Source organism: Humulus lupulus, chromosome 1 (assembly GCF_963169125.1).
Source record: "Humulus lupulus chromosome 1, drHumLupu1.1, whole genome shotgun sequence".
NCBI lineage: Eukaryota > Viridiplantae > Streptophyta > Magnoliopsida > Rosales > Cannabaceae > Humulus > Humulus lupulus.
In genome coordinates, this window is record NC_084793.1 from 47,782,322 (window position 1) to 47,800,108 (window position 17,787).

The 17,787-nt window shown below is 33.1% G+C and overlaps 1 protein-coding gene across 1 annotated transcript; it reads left to right on the top strand.

Annotated features, from left to right (window-relative positions):
- Positions 1 to 300: 300 nt before the first annotated feature.
- On the top strand, positions 301 to 1,748 carry LOC133825455 (ubiquitin carboxyl-terminal hydrolase 9-like). The gene is made up of 2 exons (XM_062258407.1): positions 301 to 397; positions 796 to 1,748. Exons 1-2 carry the CDS (start codon positions 386 to 388, stop codon positions 1,168 to 1,170), a joined length of 387 nt encoding a protein of 128 aa, XP_062114391.1. The 5' UTR covers positions 301 to 385; the 3' UTR covers positions 1,171 to 1,748.
- Positions 1,749 to 17,787: the final 16,039 nt, after the last annotated feature.

Below are 17,787 nucleotides of genomic sequence, written 5' to 3' on the forward strand. Positions count from 1 at the left end.
GGTAGTGAAGAAAAGAGAGGAAAGAAAGTATATGTGAGAAAAGTGGAAAGAAAATAGTAATACAAGTATATGTTTGGTAGAGCTTCTATTTGGTTTAAAGGTCTCTGAGATTTCCTGCAATGAGAATGTTTTAACATGTTTTATTTTTTCAGGCCTCTACAAGGGAGCTTTATGAGAGGGTGTGTAGCCTTCGTGGAGTAGAAAAAGGAAAGGTTCTTTTTATTTTGTTGGTATTGTTGTATGGTTTTGTTTATTTAATTTAAAAGTAATTTTTTTAACTGTAGTCTTTCTTTAAATGTCAGGTACTTATTTGGGACTATTTCAATAAACTGCGAACTCAAGGCTGAGTAACTCAAACCAAACTTTGGAGGAGGCAAACTTGCAGATGGATCAAGAAGTGAGTAATTGATAACATTGAAGATTATTTAAATCATTGATTCGAATCATAACATTTTTTTGATTTATTTTTCCCTGCACTTGATTCCCTCTTTCTGTCATGGAGACTTTTCCTTCTTATTCGTGCACTTTTTTTTGTTCAAACTAATTAAGAAGTTATCACTAAGGTTACCCTAAATTGAAATTTGGTTGTCATTGTTGAGTATTAATGTAATAAGTGCTATGAAAATCTGGCTTTTGTTGTATTATACACGTTAATTTAGTTAGCCATTTACATTCCTCAAGTATGGTGACAGTATCACCAGCTACCCAGCAAAAAGAATTGTCTCTGACTGTATGGTGGGTATGTAGTTTTTAATACGACTAAAGACACCCTCTTGATGAATTCTTTATATGCAGATTCTTCTTGAGGTGCAAGATGTAAATAATGCTTCTCCATTCGGCAAGGATTCAACAAGAAATGAGTTGGCTTTGGTATCTATAAAACCATCCAGGTCTTCAGTTCCAATTGCTGGGGGTCCTACAATGTCAAATGGCCATTCAACTGGATATAGCTCTAATTTATATCAGGGAAATGCTGTAAGTTCGTCATTCTCGGATATTGATGATGGATATGATGTTTACAAGTCAACAAAAGGAGAGCTGTTGAGGAAATTATGGTCCTCAAGGCAAACTACAATTGCACCACGTGTTTTCAAGGGAAAATTAGCTCGATTTGCTCCCCAGTTTAGTGGCTATAACCAGCATGATTCTCAAGTTAGTATTGTATATTGAATAATAATCGCAAAGCTTTCAATACTGAATACTTCAATGTTTAATGTATTTTTATGTCCTGATGTTTATTTTTGGGAGAAATTTTAGCGCATGAAGTTGGAGAAATCAATCAGTTATTTATGTTTATAGTACTCTGGTTTTGGACTTGTGCTTGCAAATGATACTGGGACTAAGTCTAAGTTTTTCATTTATTTTTTCTCAGCCTTTTTAAATTGGGCAAATGCTTTTCTTACTAATATTTAGTCACTTCATTGAGCTGATGATCAGGTCTAATCTCACCCTTTCTCTGTCTATATACATATATAAATTTATATGGTATATGTTCCCCCCTTTTTTTTTTCTTTTTTCTTCTATTATTGTATTTTATAAGATTAGAAATGAGTAGAAATTTTCATGAATTCTATTTCTTTGGGTAATGCCTTTTATTGGTTTCTTTCTGTTCATTATGTACCAGGGTAAATGATTATCAAATGGGCTTTTCTTATTCATTTATATATTTATGTTTTGAATTATTTGGATGTATGTGTTTTAACTTTTTCTTCCTGGGGTTGGGGTGGCCTGAATGGGATTACATTTTTTTAAAATGTTTTCATCTTAACTTTTTGCCTTGAACAGGTCTACCTGGAGTTATCTTTGTACTCCCTGATTCTTACATCGATCCACAAAACAAGGAGTATGGAGGTATTTAACATGAACTTTGTTTGTTTGTTACAATATCTATTTATTGTGTACTCAGTTGCATTTATATCCAATGATTTTTAGAGAACTATATTATATCATAGACTATAGTTGGACCTGTGTAGCACTTATTTATTTATCCAAGTGTTGTAGGCTCAGTTGTAAATTGTTGATTGAAAGTTTCTGTTTTGGATTTATTTTCTGTAGATGGTGTTGCGCCTCGAGCTAAGATGAACCAGCAAAGGTCACGGCGTTTCAAGACTGCTAAGGATGCAGCTGAGGAGGTGAGTTTTGTTGTCTTTGAGCTATGAAAATTGCCTCTGTTATCTGTTATGATTGGGGTAGTGTTTTAAGATCCAACACTCGTTAAGAACACAATCAAGGACGTATTACAAGAACAATGAGAGTAGTGTAAACTAGCAAGATGTAAATGGAAATTGGACCTTTCATGGTTTTCGTGTCCTCTTCACAACTTTAAGAATAACATGGTGCATCATATATACTTGGTTTATTTCATCTGTTGTAGGAATTTGGGCTACAATTTCTTGACATGCTCTCTTTCTCCATCAATTGGAAACCTTATTAACATGAAATCCTTGTAAGCTTACCTAAAGTTAGAGCTTGGAATTAACAAGATTAGTATGATATATTAAAAATATTTCTCTCCACTTGATCATTATTTTTTGGCAATTACTAGGGCCTTAAGCGCAAATGAACTGTCAGGGGAGGTACCAAAGGAATTGGGACTACTTACTGACCTATCTTTTTTGTAAGTTATAGGCATTTTTTCATTTTAATGGTAACTATATTGGTTTTTCTCCTTTCTTTCGGAATTTTCCATTGCCCATTTCAAGCATATCATTGAAGACTATTTCATAGTTTATGATATTAATGACATTTATTCTTGGAAATAATTTTGTCTATAGGTACTTACCAATGAACAATTTCTCTGGTCAGCTACCGCCAGAACTAGGGAATTTAAACAACAAAAGGATGACTTTCATCAGCCCTTGTCAAGGTATAAAGAAGAAAGTCTTCTGTTGTGCTTTAGAATTATGCTGCTGAATGTTTCTTTCATTTTCATTAAGTTTTTGGTATTGATAGAGTACTCTTTTTGGCAGTGGAATTTTTTCTTCGTTCATCTCTTAGCTTATTGTTTTAAGTTGCATGTTTTGTTGGTTCAGTCGTTTTTCATGGTAGTACATCTTGCTATACCCTGCTATTTCGTCAAGTTTTGGAGTTATTACTAATTTAATTTAAACTTTATATGCTTACAGGTGGAAACTAGCTTAAGTCTTATGTTCTTAATAATAAAAGGACTTTTTTTTTATAATGTGCAGGTATATTGAGATGATTTCTTTGGAGCAATTCTTGACAACATTTGTAGTTGAGGCCTTTAGAATGGAAGAATGTATTTCACTAATTTTTTTATACATTTCTTGTTTTGTATTTAGTGATAAAGGAATCTGAATTGGGCATAAATTATGTTGTAATATGATTTCTTAAGCCTAGACTAGTAGACTAAATATTGTAATTACATTTGAGTAATTAATAAAAATCTATTTATGTTACCTTATTTGGCTTCAACTTTCATATTTGTTTTCCTAGTTTTGTGTAAGTAAAAAAAGATTATGTTTCTCTAAGATAATATAACACATGTGTTATACTAAAGTGTAGTATAACACAAAAAATGTGTTATACTAAAGTGTAGTATAACACAAAAAAAGTGTTATATAATCGACTATAAATAACATAATTCAACACTTATCTATATATTAAAATAACACAGAATTTGTGTTATCGTTGACAGTACAATAACACATTTGTATAACACTGATAAAGTGTTATGTAAAGTACCCTGACCTACGATAACATAGTCGGTCTTAACACATCAGAAAGTGTTATCGTATGTTTTGATAACACATTTTAGGTGTTATTAAAAGCATTTTTTCTTGTAGTGTTGGTTGTGACTAGGGTATATCGTTATGCTCGGGAGGAAAGGATCACGCTCGAGGTCGCTATACGTGTTTCATTAAGGACTTGAGGTAAGAAAACTGCACCCGGTCTATGCTTAGGGCTTGGCCCGGTTATCGAACATGGTTATAACCATGCTTAGGATGTTTTATTAAATAGTCACCATTTATTTTGTATTTTTTTATGTATTTTAAAAGAAAAATGAAATAAATATAGCATTTAGGGACCTAAATGATACAATTTGAAGAAGTTGGGGATCTAACTGATACCAAATCAACTTTAGGGACCTAAGTGTTATAAAGTGTAAAGAATGAGGACTGCAACTGAAAAAAACTCTTATTATAATAATATTTAATACAAAACTAGATATTTAATAATTATCTTCTACCAAGAATAAACAAGTTTCTTCTCCAATCATATCATGAATGTTTTATACCTTAAGTAGGGTAGCTTGTGATCTAAAAGGTTATCGTATTATTTTAAAAAAAACATAAACAATGTTTTGGTTTAATTTTTCTTTTAATATGTATATGTAGAGTCCAAGAACTTTACTTAGCTAGTTAGATAGTAGTATTATAGTATTTATAGTATTATCTTTATGACTGTGGATTTTTGGTTCAAACCGGGAATTATTTGGACACTCATAGTAGTACTTGTAGATTTTCTACGTTTAACCTATAGTTTAAGAATATTAATTTTAACCTAAGGTTTGATTAATATGACTGATATTAAGGATAATATTTATTATACTATAAGGTTTAGACAACAACCAATAGGATTTTAAGCACATGTTATGAATGGGTGATTAAGGATTAAGTATTTTGAGGATTAAATTTAATAAAGGTAAAGTTTGAATGCTCTAAGGTCAGTCAGCAGCTTTGAATACGTTTAAGGGCTTAGTCAAGGCTGTTTACTCCATTCAAACTTAGCTAAAAATGTGTAATTTCGTGTTTAAATAATCAGCGTGTGCCGATATATCACAGCTATAGGGGGCGATATATCGCAGCACGTAGATACGGAAAACACGAAACGATGCACGACAGCCTCGGGCATACTGGCCCAGGCGATATATCGCCCCTCTCAGATTATTTTGAAAGTTTTCGAATTCTTTTCCCATTAAGCCATTCAACCTCTTGATAAGTCCAACACCTTTTTGAACGATTCTTCAGCCTCTGCTGAATGATTATTCAAATTATTTTCACCTAAAAAGCCATTATTTTTATTCAAGTGAAATTAAGATCCTTTCATTCCTAAACTCTATAAATAGGACCTAGTACCCAGCCATTATTCACCTTTTACTCTAAGTTCAGAGGCTGCAAGTTGCTAGGTGAGTGTGAGAGTTAAACACTTGGGTGGGGAAATCATAAGCTTGATCATCATAAGCTTATCAAACACTTGGGGAAGTAAGGTTTTATAGTATTTCGGTTTGAGGTGTAGATTGGTCTTACAAGTCTTCAAGGTAACCCAAAACTCTAGTTCAATTATGTACTTTTCTTTCAAGTTCTTGTAGTCTTCTACTCAGCTTCTAACCTTATTCTTATTCTTGGTTAGGAAATCCAAGTTCTTAAGCACAAGGTTTTTGGTAAGTATATTTTGATAGCATAGTCCCTTTTTCACTTCCATTCCTTTCATTTCTTTTTCTTCAAATCTACTCACCCTGTTATATATGGTTTTAGGAGTGTTCCAAAAGTCCCAACTCTGTCCTCACATCCTAGTAACTTTGGTAAGGAAAATAGGATAGAATCTATATGTTATATGCTTATGTTATCTTATGTTTTATGCTATGAAATATGTTATAAAATATGTTATGAAATATGTATGTTTGTAGGCTTGGGCATATGACCCATTTGACTAACAAGCCCCAAATAGATTATGGGCATATGACCTACTTAGCTAGTAGGACCCCACTAATCTAATGGGCATATGACTTGATTAGTCTATGGGACCCCAAGTAATAATGGCCATTATAGTATGTGCATGATATAAGTGTTATGTTAAGTTTTTATGTTTCTTATGAAATTTATGTATATGAACTATGTGTTTGATTTTTCCTTGCTGGGCATTAGGCTCATTCCTTTTTGTTTATATGTGCAGGAAAATAGCTTTAGTGGCGGTAAGATTCGTGGATGCTTGGGGAATGTGTATCGGTGGTGAATGGAGTCAAGGAGTCGAGAGTTCGATTTTTCGAGGATGTAGTCTTGTTTTATGGTTTTACATGTATTTTTCCGCACTTATTATGTAACTCCTTTTATTTTAAATTATGTTTTGTTTTTAAGACAATGGGATCCCATATCCTTCTTGATATTTTATGTAAGTAACTCTTATTTCTACAAGTTTTCTAATAAAGTTATGGTATTTTCGCAATGTAAGTTTTATTAAGGGTTTGTATGTATAGTTTCGTTAATGGTCCAAAACTCTAGAGTAGTAGGGTCTTTACATATATGTCTTTCTTTTGCATATAATATGTTTTATTCTTTAAAATTTATAAGACAATCGTAAAACTTAATAAAAATAATTAGTAAATTTTTTAAATAAAACTGAGCAAACGTGCATTGCGCATTGTTTGTAGCTAGTAAATAAATAAATGTAAATACCCAACTAACTAAAAGACCCCAGACCTTTAAAAACTACTAAGACATACCACTATCTTTTGGATATATATACATAAAATAATAGAAATTTATTATAGAAAATCCAAAATACGGGATCTCATTGTTTATTACATAAAATCATAAAGAAAAACAAAACCTTTTATTAAATGTTCAAATACTAAATGTGAAAATCATAAATACATAATTAAAAGAATCAAATGCCAACGTCATCCTCGATCGATTCTATTGGTACATTTCTTTAGTCCTATCCCAATACACATGCCAAAGCCACCTAGAATATGTCCCGCTTTCCATGTTCATTTACCTGCACCATCTAAATAAAAAGGAATGAGCGTAATACCCAATAAGAAAAAACTACTAAAACATAACATAAAACATAAGACTACAAATTAATGTTCATTAACTCATTACCGTAGTATGTGATAGAAACCATCTAGGTCCTATTGCTACTATTTAGAGGTAGGTTTAAACACAACTATAGTCTACGATAATGATAAAAATCTCGGGATTTGTTTATTTGCTATCTAAGCAACCATATTTCCCAAGAGACTACAAACATAAAAAACAACATACATACATACATAGCACATAATCATAGGACATAAAATCTAGCTTATTTTCCTTACCAAAACCATGGTATTGGAGACAAGTGCGGGATTGGAAATTCCTAAAACCATAAGTTTCCTAAAGAAAAGAAGATGAAAAGAAGATCTAAACCATCAAGATAAAAACTCACTGAAAATCTTAACTTTAAAAAAAAATCAAACACCTATCCAAAAAGCCAATATAAAAAGTTAGGATTTGAGGTAAAAGAAAAGAATAAGAGGAACTGTAATGAACTAAACTTGAGGATTAAGAGTATCTTAGATAGCTTAGCACTTTGATCTACACCTCAATACTGAAATCACACTCTATCTTACTTCCAAAGTGTTTATAAAAGCTTAGATTTGAAAGCTTTCAACCCCAAAACCCTAGTGTTTCTCTCTAGAACGAATTTAGCAGCTTGGAGGCTCTGAGAAGTGTTTGAAAGATGATGCAAATGGCTGAGTGAAGGGTCCTATTTATGTAGTTCAAGGAGTGAAGCTAACTCCATTAAAATGAATAAAAATTGAATTTTTTGCTCAACAGATGCCCAAAACTCGGTCAAAATCTTTCAAGACATGTCCAAGTTGTTGAGGGCTGTTTCTAGCTCGGATTCCACAGATTTTCAAAAATGGCTGAGGGAGCAGGAGCCGCTATATCGCCTACCCCATATTCCCGAGCCTCCGTGGTTTCATTCGTGTGAAGTCAACGTGTTTTCCATATCAATCATAGGCGATATATCAGCCCCTATAGTTGCGATATATCGTCTTACGCTGATATATCAAACACATTTTTGCACACTTTCATTACACTTGAAGTTGTTTAAAACCACATGGACTTAGTAATACGAGATCGTAACACATGAGGGAAGGTTTTAGACTTCCTAGGTTTATACTTGATTAATTTATTCATCTAAAATTCTTAATAAACATACATGTGACAAAAGTCACATCCTTAATTATTCTATCTAAACCTTAGGTTATAATAAATAATATTTCTAGGACCAACTATATTAATCAAACCTTATGATAAAATTAATATTTCTAAACTATATGTTAAACTTATATAATCCATAACTATCTCTATGAGTTTCTAAATAAATTACCAACTCGAACCAATAACTACGAAAACTAAAATACTACAACACAAGCTACTACTATCTAACTAGGTAAAATTCTGAGACACTACAATAAATGTGTACACATTAGATGAGAAGAAGAAAATTAGTACACGCTAAGTACATTAGATGTATAATATACAATTCTTTCCAAAATATTTTCAAAACTCCTTTCCACACATTGTATTAGGAATCAATGAACAGCTTGTTAATTATAATTTTCAAACGGCAAAAACACAAATAAAAAAGTAGATCATATTAAGGTTTCCCCTAAACAGGGAAAAAGAAAAGAAAAGAAAGTGATAATAAATAAATAAAAGAATAAGTTAGTGACAAAGCATAGTATTCCATTTCATTTGTGATGGGTTTAAAATTAAGGCAAAATTTAGTGGATTTCCACATATATTTTGTCGTCTAATTACACCAATTTTATGGCCATCATAATTCATATCTACCAAACTTTCTGGGGGCTGTACAATGGGCCAAGCCTCCATTTTGTTCACCAAAAGTCTTTAATGCATGAAAGCTTTTTCATTTTTCCACTTGCTCGGAGATCAAATTATTTAAGCTATCTTTCTCTCTTTTTATAACAATTGAAAACGATGTCACTAATTTCAAGTCAACACAAATGAAAATGGTCGTATAGTCTATAGGGTATGCATAAGCAGGTTTTATATATATACTAGGTGATAGCAACATACTATTTTATTTTATTTTATTTGAATTATTAATTAATTTATTTTTATTATATTTTTTAATTATTATATAAATTTTAAATAAATAAACATTGTCATATATATTATAAAAGAATAACATAAATATATTAAAAAATAATTAAAGCAAAATATTATCTATTCTAAATAAAATAATATGATAACTTTTAAAATTATAAATTATCATACTTAAGTATTTTCGCCACAAATTACTTTTTAAAAAATGAGAATATACTCATTTAGTACCCTATGTTTTTGCAAAGTATCATTTTGGTACCCTCTGTTTTTAATATTACTCATATAGTACCCTGTATTTTAAAATCGTACATATTTGGTACCCTAAAGTCAGATTTGATAAATAAAATTTTGTCAATATGATCAAACTGTCATCAGTTATATGTAATTATGTAATTAAATTTAAATTTATAACTTACATAATTGACAGCAGTTTGATTAAATTGATAAAATTTTATCTATCAAATCTGAGTTTAGGGTACCAAATATGTACGATTTTAAAATACAATGTATCATATGAGCATTATTGAAAACAGAAGGTACCAAAATGATACTTTACAAAAACATAGGGTACCAAATAAGTATATTCCCTTAAAAAATTAAACTAAAACATTGTTTATAGTTTTTAAAAAATAAATAATGTGATCACTTTTAAAATCACAAATTTCCCTATTTAACTCTATTCAAAGTACAAAACATTCATTTATGATATTCTTCAAAACATGCTTCAATGATTAGACAATAAACTTGTTTATTCTTTTGAAATTCCGCTTTTAGTAATTACCAAATTAATTAAACAATAAATTAATTAAAATGCGGAATGGTAATTAACTGTTACACAGATAGCAGTTCTGTCGGGACAAAATCCAAACTTGTCACGACAGAAATTGAACACAATAAAAATACAGTGCACAACAATAAAGAACACAGCGAATTTTTACAAGGTTCAGAAACCCTTTCGGATAACCTACTCCTTGGGGCCACGCCTAGAGAATAAAACCAATTAATAAAGAATCACAAGTACAAAATATTTACTTAAACAAAACAAGACTCCCTCTTGAGATTTACCGCAACTTTGTTGTACTTCTCTTCACTAATCTGATTTTAATTGAAACGCTCAACCACTTGAACTCCCTTCAATGGCCAGTGAGTGCTTGCATCCTCCCGACGCAAGGCTTGTAAAATCTTCTCCCGAAGACTATAAATGTTGTGTTCAAATTACAATGTGTATTCACTCATGAACATGGTATAAACTCACCACTAAAAACTAAACACGCATATTTCTACAAGATCATGTGAATACTTATGATCTTGAATACAAAGTGGAACTCTCACAAATATTACAATAATGCTCACGAATAATGCACAAAAGATTTCACTTTTCTCACTGCCTTTAGAGCCCTATTTATAGGGTCATTTTTTGTGCTCATAAAGGCTGTGAAAAAATTATTCTAATAAAGGCAAGAATCATAGAAGTTATTCTTGATTGATGAAGAGTTGCCTTTTTTAGAAGATGCTGATCCGATAGATACGATATTGGTGGGGATAGCTCAGACCTGTGTCGGATCAAAAACAAGCTCAAAAAGGAAACAACAATTAATGACATTAAGGTACTAGTTTCCTGTTTGTAATTTTTGAGCTGCACGAAAATATATAAGCAAATAAACCAGAAACAACTTTGGGTAAGTACTGAATATTTGCAATATAACTCTTCCCTTTATAAACAAAATGAGACAATATAAGCTAAATAAGGCAGCTCATAATTATCCAAAATTCACAAAATGGGAAAGTGGATTTCTGAAAAATATAATAAAGGGAAACAACCAATTCCGAAAATTATAATAAAGGGAAACAACCAATTTATCTTTTAAGAAAAAGATATTTCTATAATATGTCGATTATAGGATTTACAATCTCCCCCTTTGGCAATTTTATAGACAAAGAATATCTATTTTTAAAAGATCCCTGCAAAACACAAGTAAGTGCTTAAAATCATAAGAGTCACAAAATGACTCCTCCTGCGAAAGATAACCAAAGCACAAGATAAAACAGTTAACAAAAACCAATAAGAAACAACAGATCAGTCAACATATCGATGTATCAAAAAATAGAGTTACTCTCTCTCCCCCTCATTGTCTAAGAAAAATGCCAAAGAACAATGAAAACAAAACCAAAAGAAAGACACATTAAGTGTTCTTTTACATCTAACAAAAGTAAAATAAAAACAGATCAAAGGTACTGTGATCATCATGGGGCAGGAGAGTTGGATGCACTGAGAATGGCCAATGAAGCACGCTGAGTCTCCTCCATTAGAGAGAACCGGTCAGAAAGACTTGTAATTCCTGTCTAGACAACAGCAAGATCAGTTGGGACAGCAGGAGTGTCAGTCACAACAATGCCAGAACCAGGACCAGCCAGATTAATTCCTTTGACTTTGTGAGCTGTGGATGGAGCATGATCATCTTTGAAAGTATAGGTGGGACCAACCACAGGAGAAGCCAAGGTCTCATGGGACTTCTTCAAAGGACGTTGAGAGTCCAAAAGTTTGTAAATGACCTGTGGAAACATCAAGTGTTGCCCCTTGCGTTTGGCACCACTTAAAGACATGATTTGGTCAAAAATAACAGTAGCAAGATCTATGGCGACTCCAGTACCAATTTTGAACAATAGAAAGCCCATGTCTTGAGTGGTGGTGGAGGAATGTGTGGTAGGCATCCAATTAAACATGGAGAATTTGTAAAAGAGCACCATAATAATGAGTGAGATCTGTGACTCGAAGAGAGGTGCTCGGTTCCCACACCATAGCTTGACCAACCAATTCAGACAAAACTTGGTCCTTTGCAAACTCAATAGAATCATCAATCTCAACAGGGACGAGATTGAGGGCCTTAGCAATTTCAGACGGACTAAACTTATACCAATGTCCCCTAACATACACTTTATGGAACATAAAAGAAGATTGGTCTAATAACTCATCATTCAAATTTGCATAAAATTCTTTAATAACCCGAGGCACAAACCCATCAAACCCAGACAAGGATCGCAACCAACCTCTTTCCTCTAAAGTAAGTAATACCCCAAAAACATGATGAGGAGCAAAAAGAAAATTTCGCTCACTAATAAAATGACGATGGTCATAAAATTGCACGTTCTTCTAATTATCATTAAAACATAATGTAAGAGAATGGGCTTTGAAAGAACCTGAGGTACGGACAAGAGCACCTTTTTGCTTAGCAAGTTTGGAAGACAATTCGGGAAATGCCAATGGTGTGGTGCCTTTTGGGTCAGATGCCACAGGAGAGGCTTCAGCTGGGTCTTCTTCAGATTCAGTCTCTAGAGCCAAATCATCAAAAGGAACATCAGGATTTGGCTCGGTCAAAGAAGGGCCCAACTCAGGCTGAGAGTCTTTCGTCTCGGGAGAGACATCCTCCGATGAGGTGTAAGGAGGAGGGTTGATTTTGGCCTTTAATTTAAAATGATATAAAGGAGATGAATCAAAGATGGAGCTAGTACCTTTAGATTGTGCCACTTTGGCCTTCTTCCCTTTCTTCGTTCCAATAGCTTTGGTCTTACGTTTGCCCTTTGCCTTGGGTGTTAACACATCATGAGATAGCGAGGATTCAGAGTCATGATCAGATGGATCAGACATAGCTTCAGTGGAAATTGATTTGGACTGACTAGTTGCCAAGGCCGGTTTGGCTTTTATTTGACCTTCGGGAGAGGCGAGTGAAATCGCCGAGGCTGGGATTGGCTCAGCATCCAAGTTGGGGAACGTAACTCCTTTGCTAGAAGCTCCAAGAACAGAAGAACCTATAGGACCCGAAAGAGGAAGAATCTTCTTTCTTGCTGTGGTTTTAGATCGACGGCTTGGAGTAGGAGAGACAACAGGGATTGATGCTAGGACCGAAGGAGTGGCAGAGGGAACTAATTCAGGAATAGTCTCCTGCTGAGACTTGAAGGACTTGGAAGATGAACCACGACCTCGAGTCTTCATGGCTACTAAGAGAGAAACAAGTGAAACACACAAAGAAAGAAACCCTAAACACTTCGGTTATATGTGAGAGATTTAACAAGAAAACCCTGATTATAAAACAACCAAAGTGAATCTAAATATATAAAGTATTCGGTGTACAAATGAGGCAAGTTCAAAAATGGGTAACCGGATTTTAAGTGATAAATGCCAAAATATCTACTTTTTAAAACAAATTCTTTCACACCTCAAAATTGGAAACTTTTTGAATATTTTTAGAATATGTTGAGATAAAACAAATAAATTGCATCAATTAAATTTTTTTTAAACCCTTTTAAAATACACGGTACAAAATAGATTTTATTTTTCAATTATTTTTATATTTTATTTTATTACAAAATTGCCGAAAAGAGAGTGTAAATTGCCATACCATATGTGTCCATGTAAATGCCAAGTCCTTTTCAGAAGAAACAAGATAACCATATTTTTTACAAGTTAGAGAAATGAGTTATAATTCAGATACTAAGAGACCATAATTCGAAAAATATACCAATCACAAAACATATTTGAATCAATTCATTATATGTATGAGTCTTACAACCATCTTACATAGTCTAGTCAACAGGCATGTGTGTGTGCATGTGTAATCAATTTGGCGTTTCTTTTTGGCCTTTTAAAGCTAGGGTCATTGCCCATATTTGGCGATTTTAGCCTTTTCCAAATTGTAACCATAATGGAGGCTATAACTATTATACTGATGGTAGCCCTTTACGCTGGTAGAGTATCCTCCAATATAATTGCTAATTACCTGGTACCAACTTACTCAGTGTCGGCTTTCACACATCAGTATAGGTAGCTCTTTTCCAAAATGGAGCCTAAAAAAGAAACTGGATTAGGAATGCTCATACAAAGATAATGATTTGATCAAATATAAATTGGATGGTCTATAATTTTTCAAATATGGTTTTTTTATTCCAACAAAGTATAGGACTTATAACGATCATTTTCTAAAATACAAAAAATATGCTCTTCAAATTTCTTCCATACAGGACAAGAGAGTTACGCAAACACATATGCAAGGCAAGATAATCAATTTATTGGCAATTTCAAATAAAGAAAAACCCCAAGGACATCCTGAGGGAATCAAATCTGACCGTTTCTAAAGCTTTAGTAAAAATATCTGCAATTTGTTTGTTAGTCTCAACATATTCTAAAATCAATGTTTTGTTTTCAACAAGTTCCCTAATAAATTGATGACGAATGTCAATATGTTTGGTGCGAGAGTGCTGAACAGGATTTTTGGAGATATTAATAGCACTGGTATTATCACAAAAAATGGTTAAAGTTTTAATATCAAACCCATAGTCTGCCATCATTTGTTTCATCCATAAAAGTTGAGTACAACAGCTTCCAGCAGCAATGTACTCAGCTTCGGCTGTTGACAAGGAGATGGAGTTTTGTTTTTTACTGTGCCAGGAGACCAAATTGTGTCCTAAGTAAAAACAACCACCACTTGTACTTTTGCGATCATCAGTGTTTCCTGCCCAATCTGCATCACTATAACACACAAGGTTAGAATTTGTTTCTTTGGAGTACCAAATGCCTAAATCAAGAGTATTATTGATGTAACGAATAATTTTTTTAACAGCAGTCACAAGAGACTCCATGGGGTTCCCTTGGAAATGAGCGCACACTCCAACACTGTAACTAATGTCAGGGCAACTTGCAGTTAAGTAAAGGAGACTCCCAATCGTACTCCTGTAAAGAGTTGGGTCAACTTTCTTCCCATTTTCATCTTTAGATAATTTGACCGTAGTACCCATTGGAGTTTTAGCAGGTTTAGATGCGTCGAGTCCAAATCTTTTCACTAGACTTCTTGCATACTTGCTTTGTGAAATGAAAATTCCTTCATCTGACTGCTTCACTTGAAGTCCTAGGAAGAAATTGAGTTCTCCTGCCATGCTCATCTCAAACTCTTCCTACATTTGTTTCACAAATTCTTGCACTAGAGAATCATTAGTAGAACCAAACACTATCTCATCAACATAGATTTGTGCTATCATAATATTTTGATCAACATTTTTTATAAGAAAGTGTTTTGTCTACTCCCCCTCTCTTGTACCCCTTTTTAGAACAAAAAATGAGTTAGTCTCTCATACCAAGCCCGTGGGGCTTGTTTCAGCCCATACAAAGCTTTTTGCAATTTAAAAACATGATTAGGATTGTAAGGATCCTCAAACCCTTTGGGCTGTTCCACATAAGCTTCTTCATTCAAAAATCCATTTCAAAAGGCCGATTTTACATCCATTTGGAACAATTTAAAACCAAGAACACATGAAATAGCTAGTAATAATCTTATGGATTCAAGTCCTGCAACAGGGGCAAATGTCTCATCAAAATCAATTCCTTCAACTTGAGTGTACCTCTATGCAACTAGTCTAGCTTTATTTCTTATTATGGTCCCAAATTCATCAGTTTTATTTTTAAATATCCACTTTGTACCTATAACATTGGTATGACTCGGTCTAGGGACAAGAATCCATACCTCATTCCTTGTGAATTGATCTAACTCTTCTTGCATAGCATTGATCCATGATTCATCATTTAAGGCCTCCTTCACATCTTTTGGTTTCAAAATATGTTGATAAAAAAATGTGATAGAAGGAGGATCTATCACATTTTTTGGTTCCAAAGTGGAAGTAAAACAAACAAATTGAACCAAATTTACATACCTCTTTCGAGTGACCATACTCCCTTCAAGATTTCCAAAAATAAGGTCAGAAGGGTGATTCTTTTTTACTCTGGTTGATGGTTCTTTTTGAAAGGATTCAGAGGAAGTAACTAGATTTTCCTTCTCTGTTTGCCCAGTTGTTGTTTTGACAGAATCGACATTTGATACATCAGCAGTGGCTGTTGTCCCCTTCGAAGGCTGTGCTGTCAGATCCATCATTTCTTTATGATGTTGAACATCAATGAGCCTATCAATTTCCTCCTCATGGGAGTACTCAGAAAAATCTTTTAAATCATCTACAACCACATTAGCTGATTCCATAATAATTTGGGTTCTCATATTACAGACACGATAAGCCCTACTATTGGTGGAATAACCAAGAAAAACTCCCATATCACTTTTGGCATCAAATTTTCCCAGATTCTCACGATCTTTAAGAATATAACATAGACACCCAAAAACATGAAAGTAATTAACATTGGGTTTTCTACCTTTCCAGATTTCATAAGGAGTTTTGTTTGTACCTGGACGTAGAAAAACACGATTTATTGTGTAACAAGCTGTATTAATTTCTTCTGCCCACAATTTCTTTGTGAGTTTTTTGCTATTAAGCATAACTCTGGCCATTTCCTGCAAGGTACGATTTTTCCGTTCCACTACCCCATTTTTTTCAGGGGTTTTGGGAGCAGAAAATTCATGCAAAATTCCAAAAGATTTACAATATTCATCATAAACAGAATTTTCAAACTCCTTACCATGGTCACTCCTTATTTGTACAATTTTTCCAATGTTCCAATTTTTTTCAACTCTCAATCTAGTACATAGAGTTTGAAAAGCTTCAAAAGTATTTGATTTTTCTCTTAAGAAATCTACCCAAGTAAATCTAGAAAAATCATCCACACATATAAAAATGTATCTCTTACCATTAATACTTTCAACTTGTATAGGACCCATGAGATCCATATGCAATAATTCTAACACATTTGAAGTATTAATATCAGATAATGCTTTATGGGAAACTTTCAACTGTTTTCCCAATTGACATGATTCACACTTACCAAGAGATTCTTTACCCAGCTTGGGTATACCACGGATGAGACCTGCATTAGCAATCTTTTTCAAGTTTTTGAAATTTATATGACCATGTTTTTCATGCCACAAGTTAGTAATATTAAAACTTGATGAAGATGCATGACATGTGAATTTTTGTGTGAGAGTGTAACAATTATCCAAAGAACGAGAACCTTTGAGAACAATATCACCATTTTGATTTAAAACATTACACTCATCATGTGAAAAATTAACATAAAAACCTTGGTCACAAATTTGACTTATGCTAATTAAGTTGGCTTTCAGCCCATCAACAAGAAGCACATTTTTCAGTTTCGGTAACCCTTCAATGTTTAGAGTACCTTTACCTAAAATATTTCCTGTCATTCCATCCAAATGTTACTACTCCACACTTCAAGGATTTGAAGTTGGTAAGTATGTTGGCATTACCTGTCATATGTCTTGAACAACCGCTATCAAAGTACCATGAACTAGATGCATGCATTTTATGACAGGTAAAAGTAGCCAAGAAAATAGAGTTAACTTTCTTGACCCATATTGTTTTTGATTTTGAATTTCTTTTGGTCAAGAATTGATTCATACTACCAAAGTGTTTAACATAATTCTTTTTGAACAAGTTTAACAGAGAAAAACACTTAGGTCTTATGTGTCCTTTCATCCCACAAAAATGACAAACTAGTTCAAAATGTTCAATGTTTCTTTTTGGAGAAATTTTCTTTAGTTGTAGATCTGTTGCAATAGATGACAACTTTGTGCTCTCAGCAGAGTGACTTGTTCCTGCAAAACGGTTAGTTGGCACAACAGACGGATAATTTATAGATTTTACAAAAACCGTTTTGTTGAGGACTCAGATCCATTAGATCCTAATCCACTATAATCACCAACCTTTTTTCCTACAGAAAGAGTATCATCCAATATTCCAGATCTAGGATTAAGCATTTTGACAACTTTTTGCAAAAAATCAATTTCTTTATTCAAAGAATTAATTTCATCCTTTTTGGAAGCAATAATCATCTCATGTTCTTCAAGTTTTTCAACAAATTTTTTATTATTGCTAGCCATTAGACAATTCTCATAACACACTTTGAGCCATTGATTATACATTGTTTTATAAGACTCTTTCAATGACTCCACATCTAAGTCAAAATCATCAG